At 36.2% G+C, this 16,719-nt stretch overlaps 1 protein-coding gene across 2 annotated transcripts in view; it reads right to left on the bottom strand.

Moving 5' to 3' along the window:
• Nucleotides 1-16,719, bottom strand: part of CHIC2 (cysteine rich hydrophobic domain 2) — a 46,631-nt gene that overhangs the window by 15,704 nt on the left and 14,208 nt on the right. For both annotated transcript variants that reach the window (XM_007111243.2, XM_055085984.1), the window contains exons 2-3: nucleotides 7,200-7,254; nucleotides 6,903-7,058 (exon numbers count right to left, since the gene is read on the bottom strand). In XM_007111243.2, the coding sequence (XP_007111305.1) occupies nucleotides 6,903-7,058; nucleotides 7,200-7,254 (211 nt within the window). The remainder of the gene's footprint in view (nucleotides 1-6,902; nucleotides 7,059-7,199; nucleotides 7,255-16,719) is intronic.

The following is a 16,719-nucleotide window of genomic DNA, read 5'->3' as shown; positions in this document are numbered from 1 at the left end:
TGAATAAGTAACTTCCAGAGAATGGCATACTAGCAGCATAAAGAAGTGGTAGCTAAAACCAGCAATTTCATAAGACAGATAAGCTTATATTCTAAGAGTATCAACTTTATTCAATAAGTCATTTTAAACATTTTCTATTAAAACAAATATGTCATATAATAGAATGTAAAATTCAGATGAGTGTCTGAGATGTAACCCAAGACTTCAAACATATTTTGTGATTGCAGGTTGGCTACTTCATATTTCTAGACCCTAAGGACATATATTTATTGTCTTTTGTTATTAGAGCTACTTCATGAAAAACATGACAAGTACTTACAAACTTAAACTATCTCTGCACTCATCTAGCCAATTCTCCAAATAGACTACATGCTCTTTGAGTATAGCGTTAATATAAATCTTTCAATCCGCAGCACAGTAGTTATTTGTCAAAACACTTCTATAAAAAGAGGACATTCAGACATTCATTTTCAGCGACGATGCAGCAATAGGCACCAGATTTACCCTCTGGCCTGAAACCACCAAAACAAACAAACAAACAAACAAAAAACCAAAATACCCCTCAAAGCATATGAAACTGTTTTCAAGACAATGGACAACAGACAACGAAAAACCAGAATTCCTGGGAGACCAGAGACAAATGAGAAAGGCCCTATGATTTCCCATGATTACTGATGTCAGAGAGCTTCCAGGCCACAGTGAATGCAGGGAGAGCCCAGACAAAGCCTGGCAACTCTGAGTTAAGGAGACTGAGCTGAGAATCTGAGGCAACCAAGGCAGCTAGAAGCCACAGAACAGAGTACCGGAGAGGAAAGTGCTGCAAAGAACTCCAAAGATCTGCAGATAGTCCCTACTGAGTATTAAGGTGAGTGCTGAGCAGCACATTTGGGTAAGGAAACTACCAAGGGTAGAGCAAAGAACTACTAGAAAGGATTAGAGGAAGAGTATCCAAAACTGACAAAGATCCAGCACAAAGCCTCTTTCCATGAGCCAGACTAGAGAACATCACAATTAACAAGCTACTGAGTAAAGTAACCAGGAAGGTCTTGCCTCACTAGTGCTCAGCCCTAGACTAAACTCTGCTCTGGTTCCTCGAGAAGTTAAGCACAAATTGTGATATATATGCATAATGGGATATTATTCAACCGTAAAAAAGAACGGAGAATTGATACACATTACAACACAGAGGAACCTTGATGAATGCTCCTAAAATTTAAGGAAGAAATAATGCATATTCTGCACAAACTCATCCAGAAAACTGAAGTGGAGGGAACACTTCCCAACTCATTTTGTGAGGCTATTACTATCCCAATGCCAAAATCAGACATTACCAGAAAAGACTACAGAAAAATATCCCTCATGAACACAGATATAAGACTTCTAAACAAACTTATACTCTATCAAACCCAACAAAAATATTAAAAGAAAAATAGACATGACCAAGTGAGGTCCATTCCAGGAATGCAAGGTTGGTTTAACATCCAAAAATCCAATCAATTCCACATATTTCTAAACTAAAAACGAAAAACCATATAACCACTCGAAAGAAGCAGAAAAGGTGTCTGACAAAATCCAACATCTATTCCTGATAAAAACTCTCCACAAACTAGTAGAATAAAACTTACTCAGATGATAAAGGACATCTACAAAACCGTGTAATTAATATGATATGGAATGATGAAAGTAAGAATGCATTCCCCCTAATATCAGGAGCAAGACAAGGACATATGTTCTCACTGCTTCTAATCAGTGTTTTTCTGGAGATTCTAGTCAGTGCAGTTAGAAATAAATAAACAAATTAAATCCAAAGCAAGGAGAAGAAATAATAAAAATAAGAGCAAAAAATCAGTGAAATTGAAAACATAAAAATAGAGAAAATCAGGCCTAAAGGAGTCCACTCTCATCACTCCTATTCAACATTTTACCAGAAATCCTACTCAGTGAAAAGAGAGAAAAAGAAATAAAAGGTATACAGATTAGAAATCAAGAAATAAAACAACATGGTTATCTATGTAGAAAATCCCATAGAATGTACAAAAACATTCCTGGAATATAATAAGATCACAGGACACAATGTCAATATACAAAAATCAATTGTATTTTTTATGTATTAGCAATGAACAACTGGAAATCAAAAATTTTAAAATACCATTAATAGCACCAAAACCAAAGAAATAAATACATATAAAGCTGACAAAATATGTGCATGATCTGTATGCTATGCAAAAAATTACAAAATACCGATGAAAAAGAAATCAAAGAAGACCTAAATAGAGGTATGCCACATTAATGGTTTAGAAGACTTGCTGTTAAGACGTCAATTTTCTCCATATTGATCTATAATTTCAATCCATCAAAATCCCAGCATATTTTTTTAGACACAACAATCTGATTCTAAAACATATATGAAAAATGAAAGAAATTAGAATAGCCAAAACAATCCTGAAAAAGAAGAATGAAGTTTGGAAGACTTGCCCTACCTGATTTCCACACTTACTATGAAGCTATAAGGTACTAAACTGTATATATATATATATATATATATATATATATATATATACACACACATACACACACACACATACATATATATGTGTATATATATATATATACACACACACACTAGATACTATATATACATATATATAGATGTATCTTGTAGATAGTACTTTATAGTTTTATAGTAGGTACTACAGCACTATAGCATATATATATACTATATACTATACAGCTATAAAATATTATAAATAAGACCACATGGTATTGAAATCAAGATGGACACACAGAAGTCAATAGAACAGAAAAGAGTCCAGAAATAGATCCACGTAAATATGGTTGATTGACTTTTGACAATGTACCAATACAATGGCAATTTAATGGAAAAAGGATAGTCTTTTCAACAAATCATCCTGGAAAACTTGAAGTCATATGCAAAAAATGAACGTTGATCTACTTACACCTATACAAATACTGACTCAAAATGGGTGATAGATCTAAAAGTAAAATGCAGAAGAGATCATAGGAGAAAAATGTTGTGACCCTAATTTAGGCAAAGAATTCTTATATATGACACCAAATGCACAATCAATTTTTTAAAAATTAACAAATTGGACTTAAGCAAAATAAAAAACTTTTTCTCTGCCAAAGACAATAAGAGAATGAAAAGACAATTACAGACTGCAAAAATATATTTGCAAGTTATATATCTGACAAGGGATGTCCTTCAATTGGTGAATGGATAAACAAATTGTGATACATCCATACAATAGAATGCTACTCAGAAATAAAAAAGAATAAACTATTGATACATGAAACAAAAGAGATGACTCTAAAATGCACTACCTGAATGAAAGAAGCCAGATTCAAGTAGCTATATACACTGTATACTTCCATTCATACAATATTCTAGAAAAGGCAGAACCATAGGGATAGAGAACAGATCAGTGTTGCCAGGGTTTAAGAACTGAAGAGGGTGTGACTACAGTGGGACAGAAAAAAGAAGTCTGTTGAAGTGAAAGAACTGTAATGTATCTTGATTGTGGCAGTAGTTACACAACTCTATGCATTTGTCAAAAATCATAGAACTGTACATCAAAAAGAGAAAATTTTACTGTATATTAAATAATTTTCAAAAATAGGCTAAGGTAATTTTTTTAAAAGGAAAAGGCAGACTTCCCTGGTGGCACAGTGGTTGAGAATCCGCCTGCCAGTGCAGGGGACACGGGTTCAAGCCCTGGTCCAGGAAGATCCCACATGCCCCAGAGCAACTAAGCCCGTGCACTACAACTACTGAGCCTGCACTATAGAGCCCGCGAGTCACAACTACTGAGCCCGCACACCTAGAGCCCATGCTCTGCAACAAGAAGAGGCACTGCAACAAGAAGTCCGTGCACCACAACGAAGAGCAGCCCCCGCTCGCCGCAACTAGAGAAAGCCTGAGCGCGGCAATGAAGACCCAACGCAGCCAAAAAATAAATAAATTTTTTTAAAAATTCATTAAAAGGAAAAGGCAATTTGGAAGATCTAAAAATAATAATAGGACAGATTAAAAACCAGGTCTCTGGAACATGGCCAGGTCATAAAAAGGATCACTCATTTGGGGATGGGTTTCAAAGGCAAGGCAGAAATCTAGTTATTCAAATTATTAAGTAATGTTAGGAAGGTGAAAATGCTAAGCTGCATATGGAGTATGCCTTTGGTCCTGATTTGCCTCAGAGTGAGACAATTCTAACCATATAAGACAATTCCACATCACAAATGAGGACAAAGCAGAGATTCATAGGGGTTCAGAGGCTGGCAATCAGGCTGGGTTTTAGCTTTTATTTATACTAGTACCTCTAAATCAAGGGTTCTTAACATGGAATACCTAGATAGAATTCCAGCAGTCTGTGAAAGTGGACAGAACAAAAATTCATCTTTAATTTCACTAACCTCTAACTGAAATGTAGTATATTTCCTTAGGCTATGAATGCATGCAACTAACTGTGGTAGTGTAAATAGGACCTGTATATTTATCATTCATAGAAATCACACATTTTTCCTATCACATCATACTACCATGAGTCCCCTGATATCTTATTTTGCATACATTAATAAATATTTATAAATCACACATTTCAGGGGTTTTAGTATTTTGCTAACTATGTAATTGGTTTCCTGAATAATCCAATGTATTTGATTTTACACATTTAAGATACATTAAACCTTTCCAAATACAAATAAAACATTATTCTAAGAAAGGGTTCATAGGCTTCCCCAGACTATCAAAGGGGTCTATGAGAAATAAAAGGTTAAAAATCCCTGCTCCAAATCATCCTGCCCCCATCTTACAAAGCACCCCTTTTTTCAGGGCCTCTAATACTCTTCATACATGTATGAAGGGTCCCTCTCTCCAATTATATAATAGTTTAAACCCTCAACAGGGAAATGCACAGTTTTTTAAGCAGCAGTCAAATTTTTTATGCCCACTAAACAGTACAGTCCATATAAAATTAAATCATATAAATACAAGAAAGACCTTATATGTAATAATACACAGTTGAATGAAATGTACTTTCTGAAACTACAGACTGAAATAACCTAAAAAAGTCAATCTACCTTATTATGCCTCAAATAAGAAGGAATTTAATGAAAGCATATGAAATATGATCTTCTTACTAAGAATTCACGGAGAAGGGTAGGAAGTTTACTTTTGTTTTCTAAATCCTACACTGTGTGCACATTGCAGTATCTTGTTTATTCATTTGAAAAGTAAAAAACAGAATCTCAAAACCTCAAAAAAATAAAAATAACTAGGTCACAAATGTTTCTACAGTAATAAAACTCTCTGATTCCTTGGGTTAAATAACAGCAAATGGCCAACCAAGTAAGATATAGCAGTCACTTAAACAATGGAAATGCCCAAACAGTAGGAGGGAGTGAGAGGCTCTAAACTCTAAGAGCTACAAATTCAACTGTGGATGCAGGGACAACCATATTTTTTTTCCTTTTAATCTATCGTAGGAAGATGATCTGGTGAGAACTATGGGGGGAAAAAAATGAAATATTCTTGGAATATAAAAAAGTAATATTACAGTAAATATTACAATAGTAATTTTATTACAAAGGCAATATCTACTTCCTATTAATAAAGTGCACTAAATATTTTTCCAGTAGAAATATACATCTTATTATGTAAAACAAAAAAGGACAAATAAAATTTGCTTTTCCATATTTCCTATCATTTGATGACAAAATGAAATGTAGCCACACAAAACTATACATTCAATTTCAATGTAATGGTATTTCATTTTTATACATTTAATTACCACAATTTTTTAAAGCTTTTTAACAAAAATATAACACATTCAATCTATATTAATTTGCCTTATCTCTACCCACATCTTGGAAATTTTTTATTATGAGCAGTCAAAATTATTACACTTTAGATCATTTTTTCAGATTACAGGATTACTATGTACTCATCACAGGAAACTTGTAAAATAACAAAAAAAATTTCTTTAAATAAAAAAAGAAAACAGAATTCCCCATAATTTCACCAAATAAAAATAAGCACTATTACCATTTTATTTCTTCTATGGGTACTATCTTACATATCAGTAATAATGCTATCAATATATATTAGACTCTTACTCTGAGCTATTCAACTAAAAGCTTTACAAGCACTATTTTATTTTATTGTACATATTTTACAAATATGTCAACTACAGTTTAAAGAGCTTAGGAAGGGACTTTCCTGGTGGCGCAGTGGTTAAGAATCCACCTGCCAATGCAGGGGACATGGGTTTGAGCCCTGGTCTGGGAAGATCCCGCATGCCACACAGCAACTAAGCCCGTGCGCCACAACTACTGAGCCTGCGCTCTAGAGCCCACGAGCCACAACTACTGAGCCCGCGTGACACAACTACTGAAGCCCGCGTGCCTAGAGCCCGTGCTCTGCAACAAGAGAAAGCCACCACAATGAGAAGCCCGAGCTTCGCAACAAAGAGTAGCCCCCGCTCACCACAACTAGAGAAAGCCTGCACACAGCAACAAAGACCCAATGCAGCAATAAATAAACAAACAAACAAATAAATAAATAGGTTAGGAAACATGCCTAGAAGGTCAGAGATAAGTGGCAGACCTGAACCCAAATTTTCAATTACCACCATCAATGTATACATAGAGAACGCTATATTCTACTCTAACGTAATGTCCTATGTCATAAAAATTATAATTTTTAGATTGCTATTTAAAATAACAGCATGTGGACGTAACTTAATCACTCCTCTATTGGATCAAATTATTTCTGTATAGTATTCAGAACAGCGTGACGCATTCAATACAAAAAATAAAAACTAGGTAAATGCAAGATTTGGCTTGTCAACTTCTATATTTAAATTAAAATATATAATTCAACTTACTCTTTTACTGAGGCAAATAACTGGCCACATACTGCAACCTAGTGTGCAGCAGCAACAAAGGCAGCCACAAAGCAGCCATCGTACATTAACAGGAAGGTTCTTCTTAAGACAACTGTTAACTCTGTTGATGCTGGCTTTAAATTCTTCAGGAGCTACCTAAAGAAAAATTTTAAGAAATAACAACACTGCAATATTAATGTCAATAAACATGTCTCATTAGCATAAATTTTTCTAATTTGTTAGGAAAAGACTTTAGTTTTGAGGCATATAAATAATACCTAAATAATTGACACTCACTTTTCCAGTTAATGAAGAAGGGAATTCTGATTCAAATTTGTTGCTCAGTCCAAATCTATTTTTTAAAAAAAGAAAAATATGTTATTACATGTCACTGTTGCAACAAATACACCATTTAACTTAATCAAAGGTCAAGTAAATAGAGTGCAACTTTATACACAGAATAACAATGGAAGTTTGAGACACACTGTCATCAGCAATTTATGAAATGTAACAAGCAATTTTAGCAGCTGAATCAAAACTTTTATACAAGAGGCTGAGAATATACAAAGACATGACTTCTTTGGAGCTATCTTTGTGAGCCAAATAGTAATGTGGAAAACAACACAACTGTCCAATTTTGTCAAAATTACTAAGATTCTTCCAATTAAGTAACAGAAAGCTAAAATCTCTGCTATTAATTACTCTTTAGGTCAAGAGCATTTTGTTAACTCTCAAAAAAGTGATAACATGTCTAAGAATGCAAATTACATTTTCTGAGCTCAGCATATGTACACTGCTATTACAGCTACAGAATGTTTTAAAAACACCTGGAACAAAACGGCTACTTCAACTTTCAAATACCAAGACATCTGCTACACATACCCCCAAAGAAATGAAACCAAGGTAGTGCATTTTAACATCTTTAAGCTTTTAAGTGTCTTCAAAGATCATGAGGATTGACTGGGCACTTGACTATTTCTTTGCATAAGTTAGTGGGAAAGAATAAAACATTCACAGACAACATTGGTAATAGCAGACTGCACCCTGGAAATAAAATTGAGATGCTTACATATGATGACATTTAGTGGACCCTGGAGCCAAATTTTTTTTCCGGCTTTATTGAGATATACTTGACATTTAACACTGCATTAATTTAAGGTGTACAACCTAATGATCTGATACATGCATGCATTGTGAAATGATTACCACAGTAAGTTTAGTTCACATCCATCACCTCACGGTTACATTTTTTTTTTCCTGTGAAGAAAATGCTTAAAATTCACTCTCTTAGCAACGCTTGAATACACAATACTGCATCTTGGGTAGCTTGGCACTGGTAAGAGGGATCCCCTAAGATATTCTGTATGAAACAGCTGGTCAGGTCAAGGGTTTCTAACTCAACCATCAGTAGAGCTAGAGAGAGAAATCAAGTAAGGTAGGCTGTGTGAAGTCAATAAGGAGTGGTGGAGATGAGCCAAGTAGACTATACAATTTGTGTGTGTGTGAATGTAATGAGTCAGATCCAGCTGATTACTGTCACACTAGAATGCAGGCCCACCTTTGACAGGCTGTATTTTTCTTCTTCTAGGAGGAGTTGGAAAACCAGATTCCTCTGCAAAATTTCCCACCTTTATAATATTGTGCAAGTCAATCACAACACTTCTGTGGGTCAGGTTGTCGTTTGCATCATGATCTAGACTTCCTTACAACATGTAGATGGTGGCATCTGAGACCATTTTGTCATCATCTTAAAGTACTTTCAAAAATTACTTAATAGCAGCATTGAAATAACATCAGTATGTCTTTATAAACAATGGATACTATTTATGAAAAAAGTTTTGACACTAAACATAAATTGGCAACAATTACTGCTTAATATAATTCTGGCATTGGTGATATTCTCTTTCTAAGACTCTGAGCTAAACCTGTTTTTTCTGTGGGGGCCTCAGAGCAATGTGGTTCTACTTGAAAATGCCCCTACAGATAACTCACCTACAACTGCAAAGGTCCTAATGAGGAAGAGGTATGCAGTGCTCGCTGACAGTTCTATGAGGTCTCTAGATAATGGACTCCCTTTTCATCTATTTCCCTTAGAGGAGATACCATTCAACAAATGCTTATAGAATACTGGACCTTCTAGATTATACATTTCCATCTCTTGTGTTATCTCCCTTGGTCTGAAGATCTTCTCCTTCAAGCAACAGGTTTCATTTCAACCATGTTTATTATTGCAATTAACCATCTCCTTCCAACTGGTCCTCAAATTTTTTTAGAAAAGCAACAACCAGATACCTCCAAGTCTCCTAAAGATAAGTATCTTCCCCTTCTATCTTCAGCCATTAAATATTTGGAACAGATTATTTTATCAAATACCTATAGTTTGCCAGTAAATATGCTAATTTAGAGGGAACAATCCAGTATGAGTATAAACCTTAATTTCCTTTCTTTTCCAAGCCTGGACACTTCCTTATAATAAGGCTGAGTGTTGATGCTTTGCCCAGGGAGCGCTACCAGCTAATTGCCCTGCTGTTCCTGCAAGTGAGGGCTCCTTTTAAGTCAGGCTAGTAGTTATTCTTCTGAGTAAGAACTAGCAGTTCCAAGGACATTCTTTAGGCACTCTCCTCTTCAGTCATAATTTTGTTGTGTCTTAACAACAGACAGTAATCCTTTCTCTTTCTTCATCTCACCCCCAAAAGAATGACATCATTCACAATAGATGGGAGTGCTTAGCTTTGCCACCAGCCTTCCCTTCTTCCCTTTCTTTCTTCCTTCTTCCTTCATTTATTTATGGCTGCGTTAGGTCTTCGTTGCTGCGCGGGGGCTTTCTTTAGTTGCGGTGAGCAGGGGCTACTCTTTGTCGCGGTGCGAGGGCTTCTCACTGCGGTGGCTTTTCTTGTTGCGGAGCACGGGCTCTAGGTGTGCAGGCTTCAGTAGTTGTGGCTTGCGGGCTCTAGAGCACAGCCTCAGTAGTTGTGGTGCACGGGCTCAGCTGCTCTCCACAGCACGTGGGATCTTCCCGGACCAGGGCTCAAACCTGTGTCCCCTGCATTGGCAGGTGGATTCTTAACCACTGCACCGCCAGTGAAGCCCCATTTCCCCTCACTTTTGTTTCCCACCTGCTGAACAAGAATACCTGTAAAGAGAGGCAAAAAGATGCTGCTGTTGAAGGCCTTGGATTCTCCCCAGCCCACGGGAAGGAACCCCAACTGCAATCTGCTTTCGCTTTAAAAATGTTTAAAGACATTTAACATTCAAATCAAGTACTTCATGATTACAGGCAGATTAAGTCATGATACCCAGGCACCCTTTCCTCATTTCCATTTGGAATATAGTACTCTACTATATTCAAACATTTGGGTGAACAAGGGGTGTTCAAACATTTGGTGTCAGGACTTCTTTGGTCTCTTAAATCCTTGAGGACCTCAGTGAGCTTAAGCTTATGTGATTTAGATTTATCACTATTTCAGATTATACATTAGAACTGAGACATCTAAAACATTTAACATTTTTATTCATAAATGAGCCCAAAATGCTCACTTTTATGCTAACAAAAAAATGTTTTTATGAGAAATATTTTTCAAAACAAAAAACTTTAGTGAGATTTTCACACATCTCTTTAATGTCAGACAATGGAAGACAGATGAATTCTCACATCTCTTTCTGCATTCAATCTGTAGTGATATGCTCTTTTGGTTAATGTTTATAAAGAAAATTGAGTTTCACCAGATATGTAGTTGGAAAATTGTGTATATTCTTTGATACTATAACAAAACTTGATAAGTGCTACCTTATTGAGGATTTCTTGTAAGGAGGAAACAAGCTTTATCAATGAACTTTGAATACTCTGTTCAATTAAAATCCACTGTATATCTTGCATTTTAAATGGATTTTTTTTTTCTTACCCATACCTGATTTTATAACTTCATATATTTGTCCCTTGGAAAATACTGGTAGATTGAGTTATGCAGATTTCCAAATACTGACACAATCGTGTGATATCAGAATCATCACATTCATTAATATGACCACTGATCTCATCGTAAGTATTGAGAAGTTGTCAAGCTCACAGAGGCAGATGTAAGTTTTCCCAAATTCCAATTTTCATCTGAAAGCTGGAATTATTGACAACAAATGCTATCAGTTGTTTTACTTGAAGTGATAGTCTTGCTTTACTTAAAAAAAAAAAAAAAAAGAGGCTGAATGATAACTAACCAGCACTACATAAACAAAAGAAAAAAAATGGTTAATTTGAGCTACCACCTATACCTTAAAACTAACTTCAAAGCATATTATTTTAATATATAGAATGGATAAACAACAAGGTCTTACTGTATATAGCACAGGGAATTATATTCAATATCCTGTGATAAACCATCATGGAAAAAAATATGAAAAAGAATGTATATATATATATGTATAACTGAATCTCTTTGCTGTATAGCAGAAATTTAAAAAACATTGTAAATCAACTATACTTCAATAAAATAAATTTTTTTTTAAAAATAGATGACTTTTTTTCCCTAGCTTTGAATGTTACTAATGGAGATAGGCAATGGCTATGGATTTTAATAGGTGTCCTTGGTAAGCATAAGCAATAAAAGCAGAAGGAAAAATACAGGAAAAAGTTGGAAAGGGGAAGTAGAAGGAAAGAGGGAGAGAAGAAATGAAGAAGAAAGTGAGGGTTGGCAAAGTGCTACCAAAAACTGTCTTATTTACCATTGAATACCTATTAACTGTCAGTCCATTAGATGCTTGAAAAATGCAGACATGTGCTACATCTACATCTATTCCTATGACCTGAAAGACCTTGTCCTTAATCACTCTTAAAATACTCATGGCTGGGCTTCCCTGGTGGCGCAGTGGTTGCGCGTCCGCCTGCCGATGCAGGGGAGCCGGGTTCGCGCCCCGGTCTGGGAGGATCCCACGTGCCGCGGAGCGGCTGGGCCCGTGAGCCGTGGCCGCTGGGCCTGCGCGTCCGGAGCCTGTGCTCCGCAACGGGAGAGGCCACAACAGTGAGAGGCCCGCGTACCGCAAAAAAAAAAAAAAAAGAAACAACAAGGTCTTACTGTATATAGCACAGGGAATTATATTCAATATCCTGTGATAAACCATCATGGAAAAAAATATGAAAAAGAATGTATATATATATATGTATAACTGAATCTCTTTGCTGTATAGCAGAAATTTAAAAAACATTGTAAATCAACTATACTTCAATAAAATAAATTTTTTTTTAAAAATAGATGACTTTTTTTCCCTAGCTTTGAATGTTACTAATGGAGATAGGCAATGGCTATGGATTTTAATAGGTGTCCTTGGTAAGCATAAGCAATAAAAGCAGAAGGAAAAATACAGGAAAAAGTTGGAAAGGGGAAGTAGAAGGAAAGAGGGAGAGAAGAAATGAAGAAGAAAGTGAGGGTTGGCAAAGTGCTACCAAAAACTGTCTTATTTACCATTGAATACCTATTAACTGTCAGTCCATTAGATGCTTGAAAAATGCAGACATGTGCTACATCTACATCTATTCCTATGACCTGAAAGACCTTGTCCTTAATCACTCTTAAAATACTCATGGCTTTAGAATTGATAAACGATTTAAACTATTTTCAAAGAATGACATATATGACAAGAAGATAAAACACATTAAACAACCTATTTTACTCTTACCTATTACAAGTTTACAAGTCTACTAGTACTGGGAGAAAAAGAGAAATTCGTTCAAATCTGAGCACCTTCTATGTAACATTTCATGATCACAAAGTCCTACAACAGAAGGCTTATATAGCTTTAAAAAATTTTTTTTAAGAAAGAAAGCATGGGACTTCCCTGGCAGTCCAGTGGCTAAGACTCTGTGCTCCCAATGCAGGGGGCACGGGTTCAATCCGTGGTCAGGGAACTAGGATCCCGCATGCCGCACGGTGAGGCCAAAAAAAAAAAAAGAAAGGAAGCAAGCACATACGAGGCCAATTTTTACTTTTTTTTTTTTTTTTTTTTGCGGGATCTTAGTTTGCCGACCGGGAACTGAACCTGGGCCCTCAGCAGTGAAAGCACAGTGCTAACCATTGGACTGCCAGGGAATTCCCCCAATTTTTACTTTTATATAAATTGAGGTAATTTTCAAAGCTCTTACACCTGGTAAAGCTCAGCAAAGGGACTGCAACTTTACACCTAAATCTAAATGGAATCTTGAAATAGGCTTTTTTTTACTCATATCCCACTTACTTCCATTTCACTGTCGCCTCATTCCTAAATCTATAGCAAAAATTCAAAGAGTAAACTAATCTGTTACCCTGCACTCTCATCTTCATCTAACTCAGAACCTCACTTTCCTGAGAGATCATTCCCCTTCCAAAGCTCTTTTAATATTTAACTTTGGAACCCCTGATCTATTGATCTGCTACCTATTTACATCTTCTCTTTAAAAAAATTTTTTTTTCTTCACTTTAACCAAAAATCCTGTTGAAATGACACTCTTTCCTTAGAAATTCTCAACTATAGCTCATTCCCTGGAGTTCATCTTCCAGACTCCATCTCCCATGTCCTCACAATACTTGACTACATTCTCTCTTGCATAGTCCTTATCATATCTCATTATAATTATGTCATAAGCCTAACTCCCTACCCTGATAGTCAATGAGTTGGTTATAGGTAGGCACGATATCTTAATAATCTTTATATCCCAAATGTCTGGTCCAATGCCTGATAAACATTCATGAAATATTTGCTAAATAATTTCCAAGCAAGAAGAAATGTCTACATTCCACTACGTCCTCATTGCAAACTTCCACACCACTGCTCTCTCTTCCTCTGCCACATTGTTCCAAGCCCAACCATCATTTTATTTTCAGCCTTCCAGGTCACTCCCTCTGTGTTGGGGGTCCCCAAGGCCACCCTCAGGTTTGATGACTCACTAGGAGGACTCACAGGACTCAGCATACAATCCTGTGAGTATAAATCTATACTCACAGCTAGATTTACTACAGCAAAAGGATACAAAGCAAAATCAGCAAAGGGATAAGGCCTAAGGGGTGAAATCCAGAGGAAACCAGAAGCAAGCGTGCAAGAGTCTCTTCTCAGTGAAGAACACAGGATGTGCTTAATTCCTCCATCAACTAGTTTTCACAACATGTGTATAATGTTGTCTACCAGGAAAGCTCATTAGAGAGTCAGTGCCAAAGCTTTTACCATGGACTAGTCACGTAGGCCCCCTCTACTTAGCATGTACCAAAATTCCAGACTCCCAGAAGGAAAGCAGGTGTTCAGTATACACCATACTGTTTGTACAAACAGTTTAGGCACAGTGAGCCATTCTTATCAATTCTGGGCATACTGGGAACGCTTCCTAACTCCAAGTTCTCAGACAACCAACCAAAAGCCGACACAGCAAGCAAGGCTTTTTAAGGATAGCAGTCTCAAGTCTGCTGTGCTCTTTTTTGCACAACTTCACACTCTCTAATGACAGACATTCACATCACAGTTTTTTCTTTCTACAAGAACGCTTGTCTTCATCCCAAATAATTCAATACTCAGCACCAAAACCTAACTGATTAACTGACCTCATCTATCCTGAGGAAATTCACCTCTATTTAATTCAGTAACCCATGCCATCATTTCGAACTGTATCACCTCTGAAATTCTGAACTGTAAATTTCTCCTCTTACCACTACCATCAATCATTTCATTTCTCCCACCTTTATCAAATTTGTTTTTTTGGCTCTGGTTGTAACCTACTCCTTACCACTCCTCCTTGCTTTTCTACTCCAAATCTGCTCCCTATGACTCCACTTCATCCTTTATCTGCCAGAACTACACAATCAATTATTTAACCATACTCCAACAAAACCCTTTATTTTCTGCACCTCTAGAGTGTCTCTTGTCAATCCAATTCAATTGAAATGTTTACTTTCTTCACTTCAATTCCCACTGCCTGGAGCTACAATAGAAAAAAAATCACACAAATTATTTCTAACTTCAGTTAGATTAATGCTATAGCAATCTTTATTCATTCCTAATCAACTCCCTTTTCCAGACTTCACAATTGCTCCTCTATGTGCTCAGCCTTATCCTCCCAACCCACTTTTCTGCAGATAACCATGCTTCCTTAACTCCAACCAGAGGAAAAAAGATCAAGAACATAAACTGCTTTGCCTTCTCTCCCTTTCATTTTTAGATTTACCTATGTCTTCAGTATCTTTACCATCTTTCTCAATGGAGGCAAACTAATCATTTGCTCCTGGTTGCATCTCCTTCAGTCTCCTCTGCAATCCACTGGTTTCTCCCTCTCTCTGGCTCCTTACACATAGCTTACAATCCTGCATAAGTCTACCCAGCCTGAGAATCTGAACCCCTATTTTCTTCTCCCTCAAGGTATGATGGCATCCATCTCTTCTCCTTCCTCATCCAGTGTCTTGAAAGAGTCTTCCACATTCACCTCTTTATCTCACCTCCCATTCATTATTCAAACCACTATAATCCAGGGTTTAATTCACATTTCTTTACAGATGAGACTGCTCTCAACAGAACAGTTGAAAACACTCTCTTCAGCGAGTCCCACTTCATATAGCATGCTTTCTCCTAGCAAAGAGCTTGAGTACCAGAGTGGCAAATCTTTTACTTGTTATTGGCTACAGCAAATACCTCCTTTGCTGTGCCAACCAAACAATACTGTCAGATAAAGTTTTAACAAAACCATCCTTTTTTATTAAATGGATAAGAAAAGCCACACACTTCATGTTTGTTAATATAACTACAAAATATCATCTTTAATGGTTTTGATGTGACATAAGTTACTTAGTTTTGATACTACCTTAGTTCCAGTTTGGGGGGTGGTGGTGCTGGTTTTGTTTTTTTAAGTTTGGCGGGAGGTGGGGTTTGTTAGCAATGAAAATGAGAGGTATGTTTCAGTTTAACTGGACAGCATTATAAATTACTCCTTTTATCCATTGTTTCTTCAAGTTTAAAGTTTTAAAATATAATAATAATAATTTAGTTTATTCTAAGTCAAAGTACAGTTGGCCCTGGACAGTAATGGAAAGGCCAAATTTCTTAAAATAATTCGATATGCTGGAAAGAAGAGTAATGGGTAGGAAGCTGAACTCCCTTCAAACCCAATAACCTAACATTCTGTTAATCCAAAAAACTAGAAGTAGCACTTAGTAAGTTTAAAAGATATAATTCAAGATGGGTAGCATCTTAGTTATCTACAAAGACTAATAAATGAAATAAAAATAAAAAACACTTTATGTTGGCAAGAAGGTCTTAAGATGGAAAATATCATGTACTGTCGGTGGAACTATAAATTATTACAACCATTCCAGAAATCAATTTGGCATTAAAAATATTTATACCTTTGGCACAGTAATTTCTCCTTTAGGGATCCTGCCTAAAAAATAATCTGAAATGTGAATAAAAACATATGCATAAACAAGTTCCCTGAAACTTTATTCACAATAGAGAATAAAATAATGTGAATGTTAAGTAAATTACAGTATCTCAGCATAATAGAATATTAGACAACTATTAAAAATGAAGTTTGCAAACTAGTAACATGGAAAGTACATATAATATACTGTTAAATAAAAAGAAAATACAAAAACATACATGTAACATATGATCTAGAATGTAAAGGAAAAAAACTTACAAAATGAAAGACCCTTCAAGCACACAACTTGATAGTATGTAAAAAGAGTCTTAAAAAAAAATTCATAGGGCTTCCCTGGTGGCACAGTGGTTGCGCGTCCGCCTGCCGATGCAGGGGAACCGGGTTCGCGCCCCGGTCTGGGAGGATCCCACATGCCGCGGAGCGGCTGGGCCCGTG

Source organism: Physeter macrocephalus, chromosome 7 (genome assembly GCF_002837175.3).
Source record: "Physeter macrocephalus isolate SW-GA chromosome 7, ASM283717v5, whole genome shotgun sequence".
Lineage (NCBI taxonomy): Eukaryota > Metazoa > Chordata > Mammalia > Artiodactyla > Physeteridae > Physeter > Physeter macrocephalus.
The sequence above is the reverse complement of the archived record's forward strand: the minus strand, read 5'-3'. Positions and strand labels throughout refer to the sequence as shown.